The sequence below is a fragment of the Calonectris borealis genome, chromosome 1 (assembly GCF_964195595.1).
Source record: "Calonectris borealis chromosome 1, bCalBor7.hap1.2, whole genome shotgun sequence".
In the NCBI taxonomy this organism is placed as follows: domain Eukaryota; kingdom Metazoa; phylum Chordata; class Aves; order Procellariiformes; family Procellariidae; genus Calonectris; species Calonectris borealis.
The window spans coordinates 44,613,426-44,633,859 of record NC_134312.1 but is presented as its reverse complement, the minus strand read 5'-3'; the positions used below and the strand labels follow the sequence as shown (position 1 = coordinate 44,633,859).

The window sequence follows — 20,434 nt, the reverse complement described above, 5'->3', positions numbered from 1 at the left end:
TGTATATGGGACAGTAGTCTGATTGCCTGTCTCTTTCCCGACAAGATTTCTGATTATTTAAAAAAATACAGACTTGTGTTTCCTGTCTTTTGGGGATGAGTACTGTCTGCTGAATTCTTTGGGTGGTTACTTGCTGAGGCAAGCACTCTAGATAATCTCTTTCAAAGCTATCTATTTTAAGGTTACTTACGAACTTAAGTCTACCCTTCACCTACGTACTTAACACCTGATAGTAAGGAGAGCCAGCCAGATCACATGCCGCTTGCAGGGGCATACGAAGTTGTGGTCAATACAGTTAAAATCTAGCATGTTCAGCAGGCATCTGGTTATCCCGTCCTGAGTGATCAGAAAGTATTTCTGGGAAAAGTTTAAGACATTGCTCACTGAACATAGGCACGTTGTTTCCAGGAGGAGTTGGACCTACCAGGGGTTGGTCTGTGTGGGAGCTGGGCGCTGTTCATCTTTGCTGGTCGTTGCAGTCCAGGTTTCGGGTTGTTGTACAAATAGAAAGCGGTTTTCTTTCCTGTGCCGTATATACTTCCTTTGAGATTTCATCGCTGTTCTTATCAGAAAAGGTAACCAGACTTTGCATTATCAACTTTGCTTTGTTTTGCTTCCTTTATGACTAATTAGCCTAGTTTCTAAATTAGTTCCCAAAGGAAATGAGGTTTATATGATTGCACTGTCCAGCTGTTGTTCTGTTTGGGGCCCGTTGGCTAACTTCCATCAAATTTGGCAGGGTAATGAGTGCTTCATGCAGAAATGCTGCCTTTCTACCAGTTTGTGGAGGCTGGGAACGGGGTTGAGAGACAGAACCAGTGCATGGGATGAAGGGAACCTTGAGCATGAGCTCCCAAGCTCTTCTGCCTGCCCCAGGAGCTGGCTGGTGCGTGTGCTCTACAGAAGCAGTGGTCAGCAAGCACTTGGAAAGAGCTTTAGGACGACCTGTTGTTTCACTAAGTGGTGACTGGGGCTCTAGTTGGGACCTAAGGACAGTGAAGGGAGAGACTGGGGATGGGGAGATGGATGCCAAGAACCGAGATTAATTCTAGAAAGATTGTAGCAGGCATGGAAGAGGAAGGCCTGTGGCTATCTATCCTCTGTGCCGAGACAGAGGTCATTGTGGGAATTTATCTTTTTGAGTCACTGTAACATCAGTGGAACTCTTGTTATTCACGTCTTGCATGTACATTGCTTTTTCCTTTGTAATACTTTCAGGCTGAGGTCTAGAAGGGCAGACTTTTCGGAGGCTGTTGCTTTAAGTTTGTCATGCTGTTCTGACAAACTTTCCTTTTGGGGTTGAGATGTCAGTCTTTAACAACAGAGGCACTTCTGGCACTTGATAAATATTGCTTTTAGAAGTGACTCCGAAGACAGCGCAATGACAATCGGAGTAGAAATGGAAAAACATTGAGATAAAATTTCTTTTATAACATTTGTTTCTTGGCTTTCTGACTTAAGGTACCTGCTGATAGTCAGAGGTGTCTTTTGTATGGAAAGTACTGAGAATGATAGGGTCCATCAAACACTTGTGGTGCAGTTAAGGTGAAAAAGGGGACAAGGAGAAATAGGATGTATTATATACGTGTTCTTCAGCAATAGGATCAATTCCATTTGCTTCACCTTAAGATAGGTAATAACCTTCTTGGAGGCCACAGTGGGTTTTCTGAGAAATATTTCAGGTATGAGGCTCATTTTTGAGTAATCTTTGTGTAAGGAAGTTCAAAGGTCATATTTTTTAAATTACACAACTGTCTTCCATTTCATCAACTTCAGCTTCTGTGGCTCCTGTTGTCCCATAATAAAATTATTAGAACAGTTGTTCAGATTGTATAATCAGTTATGAGGAACATTATTTAAATCTCACAAATGTGATCACTAGTAATGCCAGTACTTTTCCATTTGCATATGCAAGTAAATGCTTTTATTATCTTAATAGTTACTCTTGTATCATCCTAATATATATAATCTCGCAGATTGTTTATCTTTGCTTGTCATGAATGTGCAATCTCTGATAATACATGAGAAGTGTATTTGAGCTCTCCTGATTCTTGCCATGTATGGCTCAATACACTGCCCAAATTTGGTCAAATATTTTTAGCCACTTAGTCATATGTCTTTTAATGTGCTGCATATGTAAGCTTTTGATTCACTTAGCAACAGTATTTTTATGAGTATGTCTTGCCAGTTTTTCTTATGTATACTTGAAAAATGGGCAAGGATTGTTCTGTGTTGGGTTCTGTCACAACCAGATGGTCTGGCTTTTTTTTTATTTTTTTAATAGTGCTAATCAATTTTAAGATAGCCTTTTTTCACAGATTATGAATTTGAGAGGATTTTAAGATATACGAGTATGCAGCATTGAATTGTAATATTAAAAGATCTATATTTAAAAATGCTTAGGCAATTTCAAAGTTTTCTGATAAAAATCTATTTTCCTTATCATAGATTGGTGAATATTATGCTATACATAGTGTATCAATGGTCAGGCAAATTGGATATCCAGAAAAACTGGATATATGGCATGTGTGAAATATGGCTAGGTTAATGTTTCTGTTAAGTGTAAACATCTGTGTTTCTTGAATTTGTTTTACTCCTGAACTGAGTTATGATGTCTTGCATTTAGTTCTTTTTCATTTAAGCAACAAAATGCCTTGTAAGAGAGGAGGTTCTTTTCTTTCAGAGCTTGTTACAAGCATATAAGCATTGTACGCTGATGATAAGTGGAAGAAATTGAAGATAATATGCTGGAAGAATTTGTAGTCTTTATTGTTGGAGTATGTTCATAAGTTATTTTATTAATTGCTGATTTTAGGGATGGATAGGACTAAAAAGATAATTCAAAAATCCTTTAGGAAGGCAGTGTTCAAGAATACCTGAAAAGGTAGGAAGGTTTATGAATGTTTTCACTCAATAATGTGTTTTTGTTTTTAATTGAAAAACAAACAATGCAGGCAGTATACTGCAGCCTGGTTGCAGTCTAGCTGCAAGTTTATGGATTAACAAGTCCAGATGAGACTTGTTGAAACGGTTCTGTGTTACATTCTAAACAAAGCCTTAAGTTTGTACCTAAGTAAAGCAAATGGGGTCAAAGAGGGATAATTTCTTGCTGTTTTTGTTTGGCTGGTTAAACGGGGCAGCAGCAAATCTCCCTCACGGTGTAGCTGTTGCCTTAGCACTACGGAATGGAGGAAAGCTTCAGGATTCATCTTGGAAGGCACAACTGCTTAAATAAGGAAATCTGAGATTTTTTGCCGTAATAAAGCAGTATATAATTTTCAGTCTTTATTGCTGTAGAAGTATTCTGAAAAGTAAAATTTATACCTTAATTGCATTTCATTAGAGGCATAATTCTCTGGAAGGATTTAGGAGCCCAGTAGTAAAAGTTTCTCATTTCAGCCTTCTGGTTATGTAGTATATTGTTGATTTATTAAGCTAAAAAATTAATACCAGTCTTGTGGGGTCTTGCTGTTTTGAGTCCTTGCTGTCCTGAAATGCAGAGGGACTTTTCTCTCTGTTGCTCTGCCCTTTTAAGGGCAGCAGTATGGAAGTTGGCAAGAAAACTCACTGAGCATCCTGTGAGAAAAATACTGAAACGCAGAGAAGAAAGGCAAAATAGGAGCCGGTTGAGATGAAGATCTGGAGAGCGGCAGTAGTTCTGCATCTGGGCAACGCTGTTTGCTTGGTAATTAAGAGATGTGCACAAATGATAATATCTTTGCAATGTGCCAAATTGATACTCAATTAAGTTTATAAACAGCAGTGATTAATAGATTGTTACAAGATGTATGATGGTATAGAATATGCTGCAGTAGAAAACAGCAGGGGGGAGTGTTGAAATGCAACGTAGCATCCCCTTCCATACTCCTTAGTCTCGACTGCCTTATAATTAAAACCACGTTATGGTATTGTTTTCCAAACTGCTCCCCATCTCTTGGTCACAACAATTCTACTTCATGGTGTAGCTGCTTATTCAATTGTAATATCTGCTCAAGTGAGTGAGCTGGGCCTGGGATGGAGCGAGGGCCTGGGGGCTTTGTAAAGGGAACCGCTTTGTACTGGAGAACAAGGTTGCAGTGGGGATTGTAAATGGCTTCTCAGAAAACCAGAACAAATTTACCTGAGGAAATCATATTTGTTGGTTTTGTTAAACTCTGTTTGAATTCGTTTATTTAAGGATTTTTTTACAAATCTGTAACACCTGCTTTTCTCTCAAATTCTTCCTGCCTTGCTGTCAAACCCCAACAAATAAATCCTACTCCCTCATCAGACCTGAAAATACTTACATTTTTTCCTGAAGATGTTGCTTAAAGATGCACAGTATTGTAGAACAGCTTTAATGTGAACTTATTTCTTAAATCTTTCTTTCTTTATAGGCTTGTATAGATGATAACGTAGATATGGTGAAATTTCTGGTGGAAAATGGAGCAAATATTAATCAACCAGATAATGAAGGCTGGATACCTCTACATGCAGCTGCTTCCTGTGGATATCTTGATATAGCAGAGTAAGGCTTTTTCCTCTATTTTTTAAATACATGTATTTTGCTAATACATTGTTAGAGGGGCACTAGAAGCAGATGGCATTCATAAATTGTCTTTTTAGTTGCCTCTGGGACATGTAGTGAGAGAGAATGGTTTTGTATTGTGTGTTGGTTGTGGAGTGTGCTGTGTGCATAACTATTTGTGCATTGCATTTTCTCTTTCTAGCTTTCTGACGTTGTATCTTAGGTAGCTGCAAGATGTAAACATTTAAGACTGTTTATGACTGTCAAATGATTTTTTAAAATTATTTTCTTCTGTAGAAAGGTTGTTATGGGGGGAGGCACGGGGAGAAAGTTCAAATTTACCTTTTTTTAGTAGTCTGAAACATTATCCCAGGATAAGTCTATATATATGAGATTAATTTTGCAATTGCATTTGCAGTCTTGAAACTTCTGTTTTTCAGGTGTGGTATAAAGTGGTGACTTTTGCTAATTATTTTGGCTGTGGAGCAAAATCTTACAGTTGAAGTTAGGTGCCTGTTATGGTATTAGTTAAAGCTTATTCAGTACTAAATTCCAGGATTGGTTTTGTTGTTATTCTTGAAGCCTATTGAGGGCCACTGAAGATCTGGAAAAATTTGATTTTAGCATAGGTTGTCAGTTTTAACCTGAAGTAATGATTGATTTGAGAAAATGTGTGGCATATGTTGTTCAGCACCCTGTTCTTGCAGTAAAGAAGGTAATAGCGTCTTTCTAAAGACCCTTTGGGTAAACACAAACTTCATTAATTCTGCTAAACTCAGTGTGATGTCTGATCCAGTGTAAGACTTGGATAAAATAAAAAGTAGTATTTTATCATGTAATTGAGTTACTGTACTAATTACAGTAGCAAAAGATGGAAATTGTAATTTAGGGGATCGTTTATTGATGTTGTGTTGTGTGAGTTTGAGAGGTTTAATTGCTTGAATCTTAAGGGAAAGGAAAAATTCTGGAGACTCTCGTATATCGTTTTCACTGGGAAAATTTTTTTTGTGGGGTTCATAGAGGGAAGTGCTTTGTATATCCTTTTTATGACTGGGACACTGTGTGACCGCTACTCTGTAATCGGCCTTTCTACACTATGCAGGTGTTTGATGCTGTAATCTCCCTTGTGTGCACGCTGGAAGTGTTTACTTGTTGGCTATACTATAACAAGAATTTCCCTACAAACTGAGATAATATAAGCCTTTCTTCAGTTTAGTGGAGGTAAAACACCTGCCTTTTTTCCACAATAGGAAAAAGTTGAATAAATGTTCTTGGTTTGGCATTGCAGCCTAATGTAGGCAGATGTTGGGGGAAGAAAGAGCGATGTCCCTTGTCCACAATACAGTTTTTCACGATTGACTTGAGTATCTGAAATTCTATAATATCGCTGAAGACTGTCATCTGGTTTTTATGTTCTCAGACTGAGACAAGACCTGTCTGCATATTTTCTATAGATACCCTTTAAAGAAATGAGATTATTGGAGTATAATCCTGTGGGATGTGGGACATCTAAGATGTTGGAAGAGCTGCGTTTTTAAGGTGCAAGGAGTTTTGAAGATAAGCTGTTGAAACAAATTTCCACATACAGCTGAGAAGGGTAACGTGACCTGAATGGAGCAATATTTATATCTGATGAGGCCCATAGAGTTTAGATTTTCTTCAGACTGCTTCTCCAGGAGCTCAGCTTCAAATAATTTACAAAACCGACAGCAGAATTTGCAGCTGAGGCAAAACTGGGGGAAGACAAAAGGATGATACAATAAATTACCAGAGGTTAGAAATATGATTTTTATTTGGCCCATAGTACACGCTGGGTCCAGCATCTGCTTTACTGAGGATGCATCTTTCTTGGGAAGCATGAGAATGTGTGTGTCTGTGGCTGAATCTGATGTTTCATTTTTAGCACTAAAATTTCTGGTTCATGGAAGGGAGCTTTTAATTTGGGTAAATTATGGAGCTTATATATATAGTTCTGAAAAGGTTACAGCTTATAGCCTGTCACCTTTCTGTCCTATATGATATGGACTAGCATTTTTATACAGAACATCTTCTGTTCATTTCCTATTTTCTTGCAAGGTGCAAGAGAGAAGAGAGTTAGGGAACGCGTTCTGGCGTTTCCTAACTTTATTAATGAAGACCTGGGGAGAGTCTGACATGTGCTTCCCTTTTTCCTCCTCCCGTGGAACGGCCTGTTGTACAGCCTTGTAGAGCTTCTCAAATTGGAGACTCAGCAAAATATATTTCTGCTTCCTCGGCTGCCATCTTAAGTCTTCTTAGGGTTTACTTCAGATGTAAATAGCTGGAATTTTTTTTTTGAAGTAGCACAATCTGTAAAATCCTCCAAATATGCAAATTTAGTTAATATATTGATTTTGTTTACAATGCTTATATTTTTGCAATTCATAAGAAAAATGTGGCATGATAGCATACTTCCACTATTTCAGGTTTTCATGTCTCAAAACCTAAAATTATATCTTAAGAAAACAACAGAGCTAGGAGATGGAGGTATTTTCTGTTATGAAATGCATTTCTATGTTAAGAATGTAATTTAGGGATTCTCTAGCACTAAGTATGTCCTCTGTATGTTGACTATGTTCACCTTTCAACCTTAACATTCGTCGTGTGTGTGTACACATCACTTTCTAGGCTTAAAAAAGGGGGGAAGAAGGCAGAAGTTCTGTTAACGTTGCATGATAACTCTTGCATGATTCATTGCTAGGGTTAGAGTCTATGACATATAACTGAGACGGGGTGTGTTGGAGTTTGCAGATCTGTTAATAGGATGTGAAACCTTGGTTCTGCTTTCAAAATGGAAAAAAAAAGTTTAATCCTTACAAACCTTTATAGCACAATCTTTATCATAGTTTTTCTTCTGGTGCTCATTTGACTTCCATAGGTTTATATTTGGGGTGGTTAATGTACTTTTTTACAGTGTGAGAAAGGTTTCTGTTCAGACTGCTTTTATAATTGAGTCAGTACACAAACAATCTCACAGTTCAGCTGTTCTTTCTATATGTTCCATCCATTTGTTACTAACACCCATTTCCTATTATGTACAGTAAATGGGAATGACTGGGAGTCACTCCGGGTTAATACAGAAGGGTGCCTGCCTGTTTGATCCATGTAGGAACCTTCCTATCTCGCTGTGCTTTCACTGAACACCTGATTCTCCTCCCCCGCCCCTGTCTCCCTTGCTCTATAATGTACACATTCTTCTTAAGTAGCACCTGTTGCTACTCAGACGTTCCTGAGTGAGTGCACCCATGAGCTGGAGATCTGGGAGAAGTACGGGATACGTAAGTGGTAGGGAGCTTCTCCAAAAAAACTCTGGGTGTCTCAGGGAGCCACCACTTCAGCGACGTTTTGCTGCTGGTCCCATGCTAATTGCTAATGGGCTGAGTGAATTTGTGGCACGGCCCCCGCTCATTGGGGTTTTTATTTTGCTTTCACTAACTGCGCTGTCTGGCCAATGAGCTTCTCGCTGCAGGTGTATTCCCTGTCCCTGTCGTCTTCCCCTGTGTTCACCAGTCCTATGGCATCTTCTCCCAGCAGTATCTCCTGTCCCATTTCAGTTTTCTGCTCCTTTGGAACAGCTGCTTTCTGTTGAATGTGCTTCCTGTCTCCTCTAAAAAATGCCTTCCAGTTTAAGAAATGTTAGTCTTGTAAAAGCCCAGTTCAGGTGAAATACAGCAAGAGAACATAGCTTAGTGTGAAATAAAGTGTCAGCTGGTTGCAGATGGAGAGTTGTGCTGTAAAAGCAGAAACTCTGCCATGGAGGGCAACTGCTCCTTTTGTTTCCGTTGTTGTTTCTGAGATCTGTAAATGCTGGGAGTGCTTCAGCTTATTGGAAATTCTTTGAATAGTTTAATTTTAGAATTGCCTACTTAAGTTAGCGTTCATCTAGTTTATGATCATGTGTATTAGCTTACAAGTAATTGTAATATGAACATGTTTTAAATGAAAATTCTTCAAAATTGCCAAAACAGGTGGATTTTGTATAGCGTGTTCTCTTTTTCTGTTCTTCTCCATTTTTTTCATATACAGAAAGCTTTACACAAAGGAGCCTTTTCTTCTCCGGTGTGTTAGTATAAATTAAAAAGCCAGCATCGAATGCTTTGAAAAATTATAGTTATGTGGAAACAAACTTTAATGCAGGAGGACTTCAACAGAAATTTTGTGTGCATTCTTTGAGGTGGTATTTAATGGGTAGGACCCTTAAATTTACCTTTTAAAAACTCTTGTAAAACTATTTGGGTGTGTATAATGAATTTTTTTATCTGATTAGATCTCTTCTACAGTTTAAACGCTTGTATATTATTTCAATGTCAGGCAGTAAACAAATTCCTTTTTAGAATGCAAAAAATGTAATAGAGGAGGAAAAATAGTGCAAAGTGGCATTTAAGAAATAGAACTGTAAAATGCTTATTTTTTTTCTCTCTGCTTTGTATTGTTCCAGCTTAATGTAAAATAAAACTGAAATGGTAGAAATTGCTTTTCTGTTCAAGAATTAAAGTTTGTGTTAAAAATGTATTTTCTTGTGGGCTTTGTACCATGCCTAGTTGTGAGTGTATAGTTGATGTATTTTGAAGCTTGTTTGCAAGTATTTAGAGGCTGCAATACAGTTTTACTACTTAAATATGAATGCTTCTTCATTTTCCCTGGAAAGAAAGAAGGTGCATCTTCCAGCAAGTGTAAGAAAAGCATTTTTCAAGAATAACTTACAAGTCAGTGACGGTTACGCTGTTGTGCAAAAAAAAAAAACGAGGGGGAGGGAGATGTCTCCTGAGGGAAGAATAAGATTTTTATACCTTCATGCAGTGGGTACTACATCTGAGTAACAGTTTGCCAAATGTTGCTGTAGATACTAAAATTTCTCACAGGTTCAAGGGATGAGAAATCCACTGAGAGTGGATACATGAAGAAATACAAATGCAGAATACATACAGACAAATGGGATCTGGTTCAGAAAATCCATGAAAGTACTTGGAGACTGGTAAAGTATTATAGGAAAAGTAGCATGTATTTGCCCCATTTTTATTCTCCTTGAAGATGGGCTCATTTTTGTTAGATGTTAAATGGATGTTTGGTCTAACTTGGTATGGTTGCTTTTATGTTTGGGAGGCATGTTTGATACACGTAGTTACACATACAGACCCTAAGACTTAGCACAGTTTCAAAATATACTTTCTTTATTTTACAGGTTTTAAAGGCTGAAGCATATGATTACAGTTAGAAACAGAATAACTTCTTAAGTTCAGAGCCTCCTCACTCAGTTCATTTAGGAAGAGAATAGTAGCTTGACCAACTCTGCTGCTCTAAAACCCAGCTCACCTGCTTTCCTTCCTGCCCAAAGCTTCCTATGTTGTATACCCTCCTTCCCCTAATACTTAAAGCAGACTTTAAAAGCCTTGTGTGTAACCACTGCCTTGCTGCTGACGCCCATCTGTTTTTCCAGGCTCCAGACACCTGAAAGTGAACCCAGCCAAACTAGTTTGCTGAGGCCTCAGCAAGCCATTGTCCCAGGATCTCTCTATTTTAGTAACAGTCCATTAAATCTAAATGAGTGATCATTGTCTGGTATATGGAGGAGTGAGAGACGGTCCTAGGAACCTGTAGTTGAATACATAGATGTTCAGTGATAGGTGGTTTACTTACAGCTCTAATTGCCTTGCGGGGACTGCTGCGGGTGCTGGGTGGTAGTGATTCCTGCCAGTGGTACAAGGATGGGACCAGTGCTCATCTGGCAACAGCTAGTAAAGGGAATTCAGTGCAGTTTCACAATATGCTTGATGTGATCTGACTTGAGACTAGTGCAGAAATAGGCAGTCATTCCCTTCTTTCCTTGGTTTTCCCTCCTCCACAGGCTCTTATCCCCTCTCTTGCATTATCTAATGATCACACAACAATGTGGGAACTATTAGCGTAAGACTAGCCTTCAGGGGGTTTGGAGGGTTTATTCTCTTTTGGATCAGTGAGCTGATCTGGCTTGCCAGCAGCAGTTGGCATAGATATGCGGGTATGAAAAAAAAGTCTGGGCTGCTTTTCAGACATAGTTTGTACCTCTGATCAGAAGCCTGGCTGTGGAAAGCTGCCTGTGCTGAGGTGGAGTCCTCTTCTTCATCTCCCACCTCATGAGCCTGAACCAGCTGGTACTGTTGAATGTTCTTCCATGATATCTGGAGGTGGTGGTGCCATAAAATATCTTTCAAAGCAGTTGTTTCTAATCCATTTATTTCTAAGTTTTAATAACTTGATCATCTGGAGCTATTACTTCCTGGAGTGTTTTTAATCTAAACTCTTTTGCCGTAATCCATTATAATGCTAGAAGAGCAAGACGTTATTTAGGCAAAGCAGACTGATAAAAATGTCAGGGATGGCTCCCATTACCTTTAGCTTTGTTCCCAGTTATGGTTTTAGCTAACTGAGTATGAAGTGATGTTATTAGTGATACATTCAGAAATGGATCTTTGGAGGATAATCAGAAGTCTGGATTTGTGAATGACAAGGTGAAGTTGGTGGTCTGATATAAACCACATGCAAACTGATTATGCAAGCTGGTATGGGGTTTGGTCTGATAGAGATGCTACAAGGTGAATGAACTTTTTTGTCAGGATTCAAGATGTTACTTTAAATGACATAAGGAAATGTTAACTGGAGGAGTAGAATTAAAAGGAAAAAGGGCCAGAGATGAAACTGGATACAACCCACTCAGAAAATGAGAAGAGGACTGCAGAAGGATATATTATAAAACAAGCCACGTGACAAAGTAAAGGCAGGGAAAGAAAATTTATTCCCAGCCAGAGAAGAACAGCTCTTGCAGAAGAATGACTGACTTCTTACAAGTTGATGCTGGTAAAGATGCAATGTTTGTTTTGCGAGCTGTGAAAAGGTCACGGCAGGCTTTGGAAGATTGTTTCAGTTAATTCATTTCTATTTGCTGCCTTGTTTCTTTCTGGAAGAACAGACTGGGAAAAAATGTTAATGGGAGAGAAAATATGGTAGTTTCTCCCCCACCCCCACCCCTCCCCCCCTGCCCAAATCAAAGTGTGATGCTCATTCTTTATCAGCAACATAAAAGTTCCTCCTCCTCCAAACTTGTATTAGATATCTGCAAGGATAAAGCTAAATTCCATTAGAGAAAATAATGGATAAAGTTGGAGAAGGTCAGTGAGCTAGTATCAGTTGGCATTTTCTTTTATGAAGATGTACTGTGGCAGTGTACTGTTTTCAAGATGTTTTTGCTGCAGGTATGTATGTCCTAAGAATAATGAAACACTAATTAAGTTCTTTAGGTTGATGGTGAAGCTGTGATCTGATGTTTGGATAAAAACCAACTGGCAGAAATACACAGTAAGATATGGTTGATGGGTTAGAGGAAATTATAGGACCTAACTGATTTGATACCTGTTTGTTCCACTGAGGGAGTCTAGGAGAGCTGGTCACTCTAGGATGCACAAAGGCAGCACGTGCTCTATAGCTACCTTCTCCAGATTGGATTACTGTGTGCCTCTCCACTTGTGACCGTAAATATTTGTTAGGAAGAATATTGCATTTCTGTTCTTCTAAAGGTAAATCTACTAGACCTTTAAGTTCGGAGAGATCTTCTTCAGGGACATATGATTTAGTGGAAAGTATCTTTTTTCTTTTAATATGCTTTAGCAGTTCATTGGATCTAATGAAAAGTCAAGGGACTGATGCCCAATGTAAAGCTCAGAGCACTCTAATTTTTGGCTGAAAAAGAATTTGAAAGTGCAGCTCATGTCTGAAAAAACCATCCTGCTTTGAGAAGTGATGTGCATAGGAAAGATCTTACTTGTTAATCACAGAGCATTGGTTTTGTTGGTATCTCACCTATGGGTAGATATCTCACCTATGAATTCTGAAGTTAAATGTGATACATATGGAAGAGAAGACATATGGAAGAGTCATACATATGGAAGCCTGGGAGCTTGGGTAGACTCCGAGAGAAAACGTAATACATCAGGTCCTCTGTGGATAATGGCTCGTAACTGCCCGTTGTACCGATCGACTCCTATTTTCTAGGTATGACTGGAACATGGGAGAGCAGCTCTAGATCAGTGAGCCACCAGGTTTTGAATTGAGCAAGTGCTTGGTAGGTATGGCATATTGTCGCTTGTGAGGGCCTCATCAACGAATTCAAAATTGCTGTTTTAGAGAGAGGCGGTGATAGATTCTTCTTAGACTGTGGAATCTACGGAATTGTTAGTGCCGTTAAATATTGAATATAGTATTTATTCAGTTACCTGATATTAAAATAGTTTAATTCGCAGTAAAGTTGGGTTTGAGTGTTGTTTTCTAGGAGAAAACATGGGTGTCGTGTAGATTCTCAGTTTTTATCTTCTTTTAGCTTTTACTTGAGAGTTTTTCTCTGTTGTGAGTTTGACCCTATTCTGCCACATACAGTAGACTTTCTAATGACAATAAAGCAACTTATGACCTACTTACCCTTTCTTACAGCTGTGTCTTTTGTTGGATATTCTAAACTACGTCATTTCGGTGCAAATGATCCTAGTCTATGTGTATTTTTCTAGTCTTATACCTGACTGAGGCAGGATAAAAGCTCCTTGAATTCTTCTGAAATCTGTGTAAATATAGTGTGGTATCTCTAGAGACGTAAGGCTGCTGTGCATTGATGAGAGTGAGTTATTTGGATACAATCCAGATATTAAGACACAAAAATGTAGGGTTTTTTATAAACAGCAGGTATGACAGGAAAAAAGTATAAAAAAGGAATTACTTGAAACTTCTTGGTTATAGATGAGGTAGTGCTTATCAAATTTGAATAAAGAGTAAGAGTTTCTTTTGGAAGAAATGTGTTTTCAAGGAAGTTCAAAGCGGACTGGACAGGTCAACAACTGTTATGAATTGGATGACCCCCCCCCCAACGAGGGGTCAGACCGAGTTCAGTACCACCGGATGATGCTAAAAGCTGCGCTGTGATAGTAATGTTGCTTTGTAAAGAGATTTTGATCACTATATTATTGCATAATATAATTACAAACAAGGTAAGTTCTGTGATGTAGTGATTATATATATGCTAATATCTGTTTAAGCGCAGTAAAAGAATTGATCTTGGCTTAAATTCTTCTGATATAAATACCAACACATGGCTGTTGGAGGAAAATAAGCTTGTTAGTTAGGTCCATACTCATAACTGAAATAGAAAGCAGCAGTTAAAAATCAGGATTTGTGGTGCTACTATGGCCAAATATAGCAGTGCTACTTGTGGCACAAGGCAGGAGGGACGGTGAGCTAGTGGTGCGATCACCTCGTGTTGGTGAGGAATTAGCTGAGGAAGGTGGGCAACAGCATAGTTTTCCTTCTTCCTCCTTTTCTGCCTCCATGCTGTTGTTACCTCTTCTTTTCAACCAGTGTAACACAATCCCAAGTATTCACCTTGATGACACTTCCATAAATGGCCACAAATGCTTGGAGACTTGCTACAGGAAAGCATCCTGAGCACAGAGGGTGTCATGAGTTAGAGTTACTGTATGTACTGTATGTACTTCTGCAGCTGCAACAAGATATTTTTCAAACTCAACCTTCATTTTTGCACTATAGGGTGCAGACTTCAAAGTAAAGGAGAGAAACACTTGTTCATAAAGTGCATAGTGAAATTAACATTTCATAGGCACTTTAAAAATACTTTTTGTTTCACTTTATGTCTTTCCTGCTGAAGTTTTTGCCCTGTATTCATCCTGGCATTACCAGGCTCCAGTTCTTTTTTTGCTTTCTTTTTCTTCTTTTTTTTTTTGTAAATAGGTTATAGCATATGTTTCCCTATATAGCTTTCTTCACGTTTCCTACTTTCCTCTTCTCAGTCACTGTTTACTTTCATCTAAACATGGCTCTGCCACCTCTCATATGTCTCTCCTCTATATGGATATGGTAAAATATGAAGGCTTAGTTGCTTTTCATATGCTGCAAGTAGGAATTTTTTCTGTTCCATCTTTGCACCATTAATGTTTAGGTGGCCGCCTACATACAAATATTTCTAGAGCTTATTGCTGGCTTTTTTCAGAGGTTTCTTGGAACACAGGAGAACTAAGACTAACCAGATACTGTTATCTACACTGTTTCTTCTATGCTCCTGCATACCAAGAAGGAAAACAGATGATTCTAGTTACTGTGCTTCCTCGGGCATGCACATTGCAGTGGAGGCTAGGGACAGCCAGCTATGTGTGGAGCTCAGTGGTGTGTTGGTACGTTGTGGAGTGCTGGCTTCATAAACATGAATATGTTCTCCATATATGTAGACTATTTAGAATTGATAGAAAGTGCTGTTTGCGTAGGGGGATTTTTTTTTCTCATCTCTGTGGCATACTATTTGATAGCTTTGGGAGCATTTGACAATTTTGAAGCAAAGATGTGTGTCTGTCCAAGATGCCTTTTGTAACAGCTTCATGAGGGAGAATCAGAAGCTGGATTTGCTGCTACCCGGAGGAGCTCTTGCATATTGAAGGATATGAAAAAGTCTTTTCAAACTGGTCCGTAATTTAGAAAAACACGTATGCTGAAATCTGGATTAGACTGGTCGAAATTGAAAAGAAACGTCCCTTCCCATTTGCTTAAAATCATTTGGCCATTTGTTTCTCAACTATTTTTTTAATTCATTTTTACTTAAACATCCCTAGCTATCTGAAGTTCTCAGCTCTTGTGTTCTGCAAGAGGAAATGATAAATTCACCTCAGATCTCTTGTTGATATCAGCTGTCTTAAAATCATCATTCACGTATTTCAGGACAAATAATTATCTAGTTTTGCCAGATAATCCTAATTGGCCTTATTTAACTAGGTGTTTGTGTGGCTGCTGGCTGATGATACTGCTTATATGGGGAGCATTCCTATTTAGAAAGTGCTGCAGCATTTTTTTTCCAAGAGAGAAAAATGTGAGTGAGAATCTGCTGGAATTTGCAAAGAAACATAACCTTAAAAGTGCCTGAATTTTATCATGATATGATTTTAATTTAAATGCCATCACAGAAGCTTGTCTTCTTATGTCAATCTCTGTTCAGTTCTAAATGTTTAGAGGCAGAAGGTTGAGGCACAGCAGCGACTGACAGCGTGGGATGGTGTTTTGCGGAGTGCCTGAGTAAGACATCCGTATGAGTTTGACTTAATTGTTTTTCAAGTCATTTGATTATTCTGCATCGGTCTTAAAATCATGCAGGAGAAAGTATTCTTGGCCCAATTGAATTTGTACAGTTTTGGTTCCAGTATTGAAAATGGACCCTTCATTTTCTTCTGTAAATCATAGATTCAGGAGAAAAGATGGCTGCAGGAGTATCTCAGCTGTGGAGAAAGGAGGACAAGGGAAATTATCTGTAGGTTGTCGCTAAAGAGGGCGAGGAGATCCCGGGTTGTGCAGAGCAGGGTGCTGTGCGGGGTGCTGCCTGCCCGGGCAAAAGCAGGGCTCCTCAGAGCCTTGTGAGACCTGCCAGCCACCTGCCCTGCGTTGCACACATTTTAACGCTCTCCACCAAATGCTTACAAGTGTTACAATATATATTTCAAAAATAGTGAAATTGTGACTTTTTATCATTACGTTTAAATGAGTTTTGAATAATGTGTTTAAAAGTGAGCATGACTGTGGGGGTGCATGAGAGAGTATTTGAGGGGCAGCTGGGTGCTGGCTGTTCACTTGTATTCAACTGACTGCACATTTTCCTTGAAACTTGCCCACTGACACAGGGCATGTGCGTACTATGTATCGCAACAGAATTTAGTGCAATGTTATTCTAATGCTATTGTATTTGCTTCAAGTTTGTATTATTTAAGATTTTTAATGAAAAAGGCTAGGCCTTTCTTTAATATGTAATTTTGAGAAGTGCACCTTAAAAATTCAATAATCACATACAAGCTGTAATTTCATCTCTTGATATGTTGTAATTGCGGATAGGTATACCTTTGCTTGCCTGGCCTTTAAGTATTATTTTTTCTGCAAATTTAGAAAAAAAAGAAGACAAAAAACCAAACCACAAAACCAGACCCAAACCAAAACCACTTTTGAGAAGGGCTAGGGAGCTTGAGGGAGCATTTCTACTTCTGTCTGAGTTAATAAAAACATTGTTAAGAATTTATATTTGAAGTGAAACTCTTCTGCAGTGAGAAAATATTTAAATATTCACAGACACTCAAACCAATAGAAGGTCTGAAAAGGATCAGGTGTTACGGTTTTAGTGTACTTCAACTTTATAAAAAATAAAATTGGAAACAGCAGTGTTAAAATTTTATATTTTTTATTTGTTAAATGTCTCTTGAAGATCTAATTGTTTGGCCAGATTTATAATGGATGTCTTTTTATTAGTAATTTGAATGATTTACAGAGATGTATTTTTAAAAGTGTATCGATACTTTATATTTTTAAGAAATTGGTGAAATAATTCTGAAAGGCATTTTAAAAGAAGGCAATTAAAATACATTTTCCAAAGATGTGTAAGTTTTTAATTTGTTTTTACATCCTGTGGACTGTGGGGCAGATTTTTTTTTCATTGTTTCTTCAAATGATGGCTTGCACAGCTGCATGAGCACAGTGACACTTTTTCTGTCTTTGGTTCTCTGTTATAATTCAGTTAAGACACTCATGGAATTAATTTGAACTCCACCATCTATGGATTTAAAAAAACCCATCTGGGCTTAGCTGAAATTGGTAATTAGTTACAAGCTGTTGGGAGATGGGTTGCGCTGTTGATTGGTGCCCCCGCTACCAATTAAGCCATGTTTCTCTGGAAGGCTACACTGAACATTTTTATTTTAAAAGTATCTACAACATGTTGAACCTCTATTCAGCAAGAGTTTTTTTAGGAGGGTCCCTTTGCTCACATTTAGGAGTTAGAGACTGACATCCAGTCTTCTGACTAGTCTGAAGGGACCTCTTGTTTTCACTAGTGAGTCTCCAATGAGCTCAGTAAGCAATTTTTAATGAACTAAATCAATTCAGTGGCCAGTTGTCTGCCCTGCCTTCTGCTTGCCACTGTCCTGGTGACCTTCAGGTTCAGCAAGTACTTAAAGTTAATTATATCCCTAATGACTTCGCAAACTTGTTTCCAGATACTGTGAACTGGGGCAAGGTTCGAATGTAAACATAGGCCACTCTTTCTGTTGCCGAGATAGATAATATTGAACTGTTATCTGCAATACATCTTCTTGTCTGCAGCTAACAAACTTTAGTAAAGGCAAAGTTTGAGTGTCTTCCAGATTCTTAAGTAAATGTTTCCTAAATTCACAAACAAGACTCAGGCTTGGATGTAACTGTCTTCAGAGAGAGGTGTCGTCCTCTCCGTTTACTTTGTCTCTCTATATGCATTTTGTTAATAGACTTGCACATACACACACACACACACACGCAAGTAGGCTGTAAGGGGTTTTTTGTTTGTTTGTTTTTTAATTCAGAGTGTAGGCCAAGTTGCTGGGTAAAATTTTTAACTTCCAGTTCCTGAGCTTGTTTTTGGTGGACTGTTTGGCTTTTGTACAGTCATTTCAGAGAGCTGTTATTTATTGTCTCAGAGATACTGAGATTCCAACCCTTTATGAAAGGTATTGAAATGTGTTTTTCCTCTAATGATGGGAAAGAGTCTGGGTTTCATAATAATTATAGAAAATAAATGTTTCATGTTTTTTTCAAGGTTGTTGATTTCAATCTATAATAGCTATTGAGGAATATACAGCAGTGATTTCTAAAACACAGATTTCAAATAGAAATATTTTTTGCTTTCATAAAGCAATGGTATCACAAAGCAAACTTGTTCTTCCAGTCTTACCCAGACTGTGTAATGCTTGTCATGGAAACATCAGGGCAAAAGTATCAGGAATGATTTTATTTTATTTTCTTGCTCTTGTCTTTCCTAGTATTCCTGGAATACTTGCAATTCTCTGTACTTAGACCACAAGCGTATATCTAAACAAGGTACCTTTATCTTCAATATCAACACGTGAAAGCTTTAGCTCCACAAATAAGCATGGTATGGATCAAGCTACTGTTTCCTTCACATTTATTTGCATTTTGAATGAGCACCTACCAGAATGTTGTATGAATTATCATTGGATTTTCTGAATTATTCTTCTGTAGCTGTCTGTTGAACATGGCCATTTTGAAACAAGTGAATTACAAAAGACAGAAGTTTAAGTGCTATACCAAAAAGTTTTCTAAGTAGGTGACAGTAGGAGTCATATATGTTTTTACTTTTCCACTGCATCTAAGTTTGCAAAAAGCACCTTTTTCTGGACATCAAAGGGCATGGTTTTGGACTTTTTATTACACAGCTCCAACTTCTTTTTCACCACATACATGTAACTGTATCAATTAAGTATCAGCTGAGGAAATTAAAGTTATATTATGTTTATTTGGTTTAGAAAGATGAAATTTCAAGATGAAGGTAGCGTCTACTTAATAAAGATAAAATACAAGCAGTTATTTGCGGGTTTTTTTTTTTTTTAAACATGGATGTCTTTTTTAATATGCATACATACCTACATACAATAATACACTGTTGCATGTGAAGATTTTAGTATATGGTACCAGAATAACTGAAATGTCAAATACACCCATATTTGAAGTCACACTATGAAGTTCTAATTAACATCTAGATTGAAGTACGATTTGTTTGGAAAGTAATTTAAAAAAAAAATGAAAAAAACCTTCTAATTTTTAGGAGTATTCTGGTACTGGCTTCTGCTCAGCTCTGCCTTACGAACTCAGAGCATCATTCTCTTGGTCTCATTTACCAAATCTGTTTCCTTTCTGCATGTGATGCAGAGTCAAGTTACCTACATGTCTGAAACGATTGCTCTCCTTTCCCTTGGTAGCACTAGGTTTCCTAATTAAACATACGATCCTGTAGGCACCAGGGTGACTTCATGCACCATCTGAACGCCGTCATTGCTTTGCTGAAACTATTTTTACTGTGAATGAAGATAAACAAATGCATAAACTTTTTCAGGACAGGGTCATCTGTTACTGAATGATGTGGAAAACAAACAAGCATGGATTTCATTATCAGGCTTAAAAGGTGTCTTTAAAATAGTTGGAATTTGAATAATTTGGTTTAGACTGAGTATTGCTCTTTCAATATTAATTTACTTGAGGGGATCACTATTAATTTTTTGGTGGGGATAGCAGAGGGGAGACCTAGTTGGAGTGGCTGAAGGAAGGTTGGGAAAGGACTGTTCTCACTTCCCTGGCGAGGAACATGCTGCCTTTCACCTTTCTCCTGTTTCTCCCATCCCGTTAAATCCTGTGAACTTGGGGCAGGTTCGCCCTTCCTTTCTTTGCTGACCCAGGAAAACCAAAGCCCTGTGAGCACGTGGAAAGGGGAGCTCAGATAACTCTGCTTCTCCAGCCCTACTAATCCCCCTAGCTCTGCTGATCTGATTTTGGTCTGTAAGCAGCTTCGTTTTTGGAGTCTACTTTAAAGGATCATTTGATCATGAAGTTGCTCATAAATCTAAATGATAACTTTCTGAAATGCTACTGTAGCCTTTTGTTCATTCCCTGCACTTTCTTATGCATTGCTCCTTTTACCATGTCTGTAAGATATTGACCTGGTTGACCAAATACAACTGCTTCAATAAGATACGTATTTTCCTTACAAAAGTAGCTTAATTTTTCCTGTAAGTATTATGTGGAAACAGGTTAAAATCAAGTTTTTTAAACATCACTTTTTTCGTGTCTATATTAGAAAAAACAAGTTGAAAGAACGTGAATGTTGACTTGGGAATTTTTGTCAGTGGTTGACTTTGGTTTTGAATGAACGTTTTGACTTTGTAAGAAAGTTAGTTTCCCCACTGCTGTTCTTGCCTGTTTAGCAGACACCCTGCATAGCAATTGTCTGATCTGTAACCTGGAAGGCTGTGTCACTGCTAAAACAGTACAACCGGTATTGTTGAGAAATGTTGTTACTTTGTATTA

General features: G+C 38.1%; 1 protein-coding gene across 7 annotated transcripts in view; it reads left to right on the top strand.

Moving 5' to 3' along the window:
• PPP1R12A (protein phosphatase 1 regulatory subunit 12A) overlaps window positions 1–20,434 on the top strand; it is a 124,491-nt gene that overhangs the window by 43,014 nt on the left and 61,043 nt on the right. For 6 of the 7 annotated variants that reach the window (XM_075150437.1, XM_075150456.1, XM_075150429.1 and 3 more), the window contains exon 2: window positions 4,377–4,507. The exons of the other annotated variant lie outside the window; for it this stretch is intronic. In XM_075150437.1, the coding sequence (XP_075006538.1) occupies window positions 4,377–4,507 (131 nt within the window). The remainder of the gene's footprint in view (window positions 1–4,376; window positions 4,508–20,434) is intronic. 7 annotated transcript variants of the gene reach the window in all.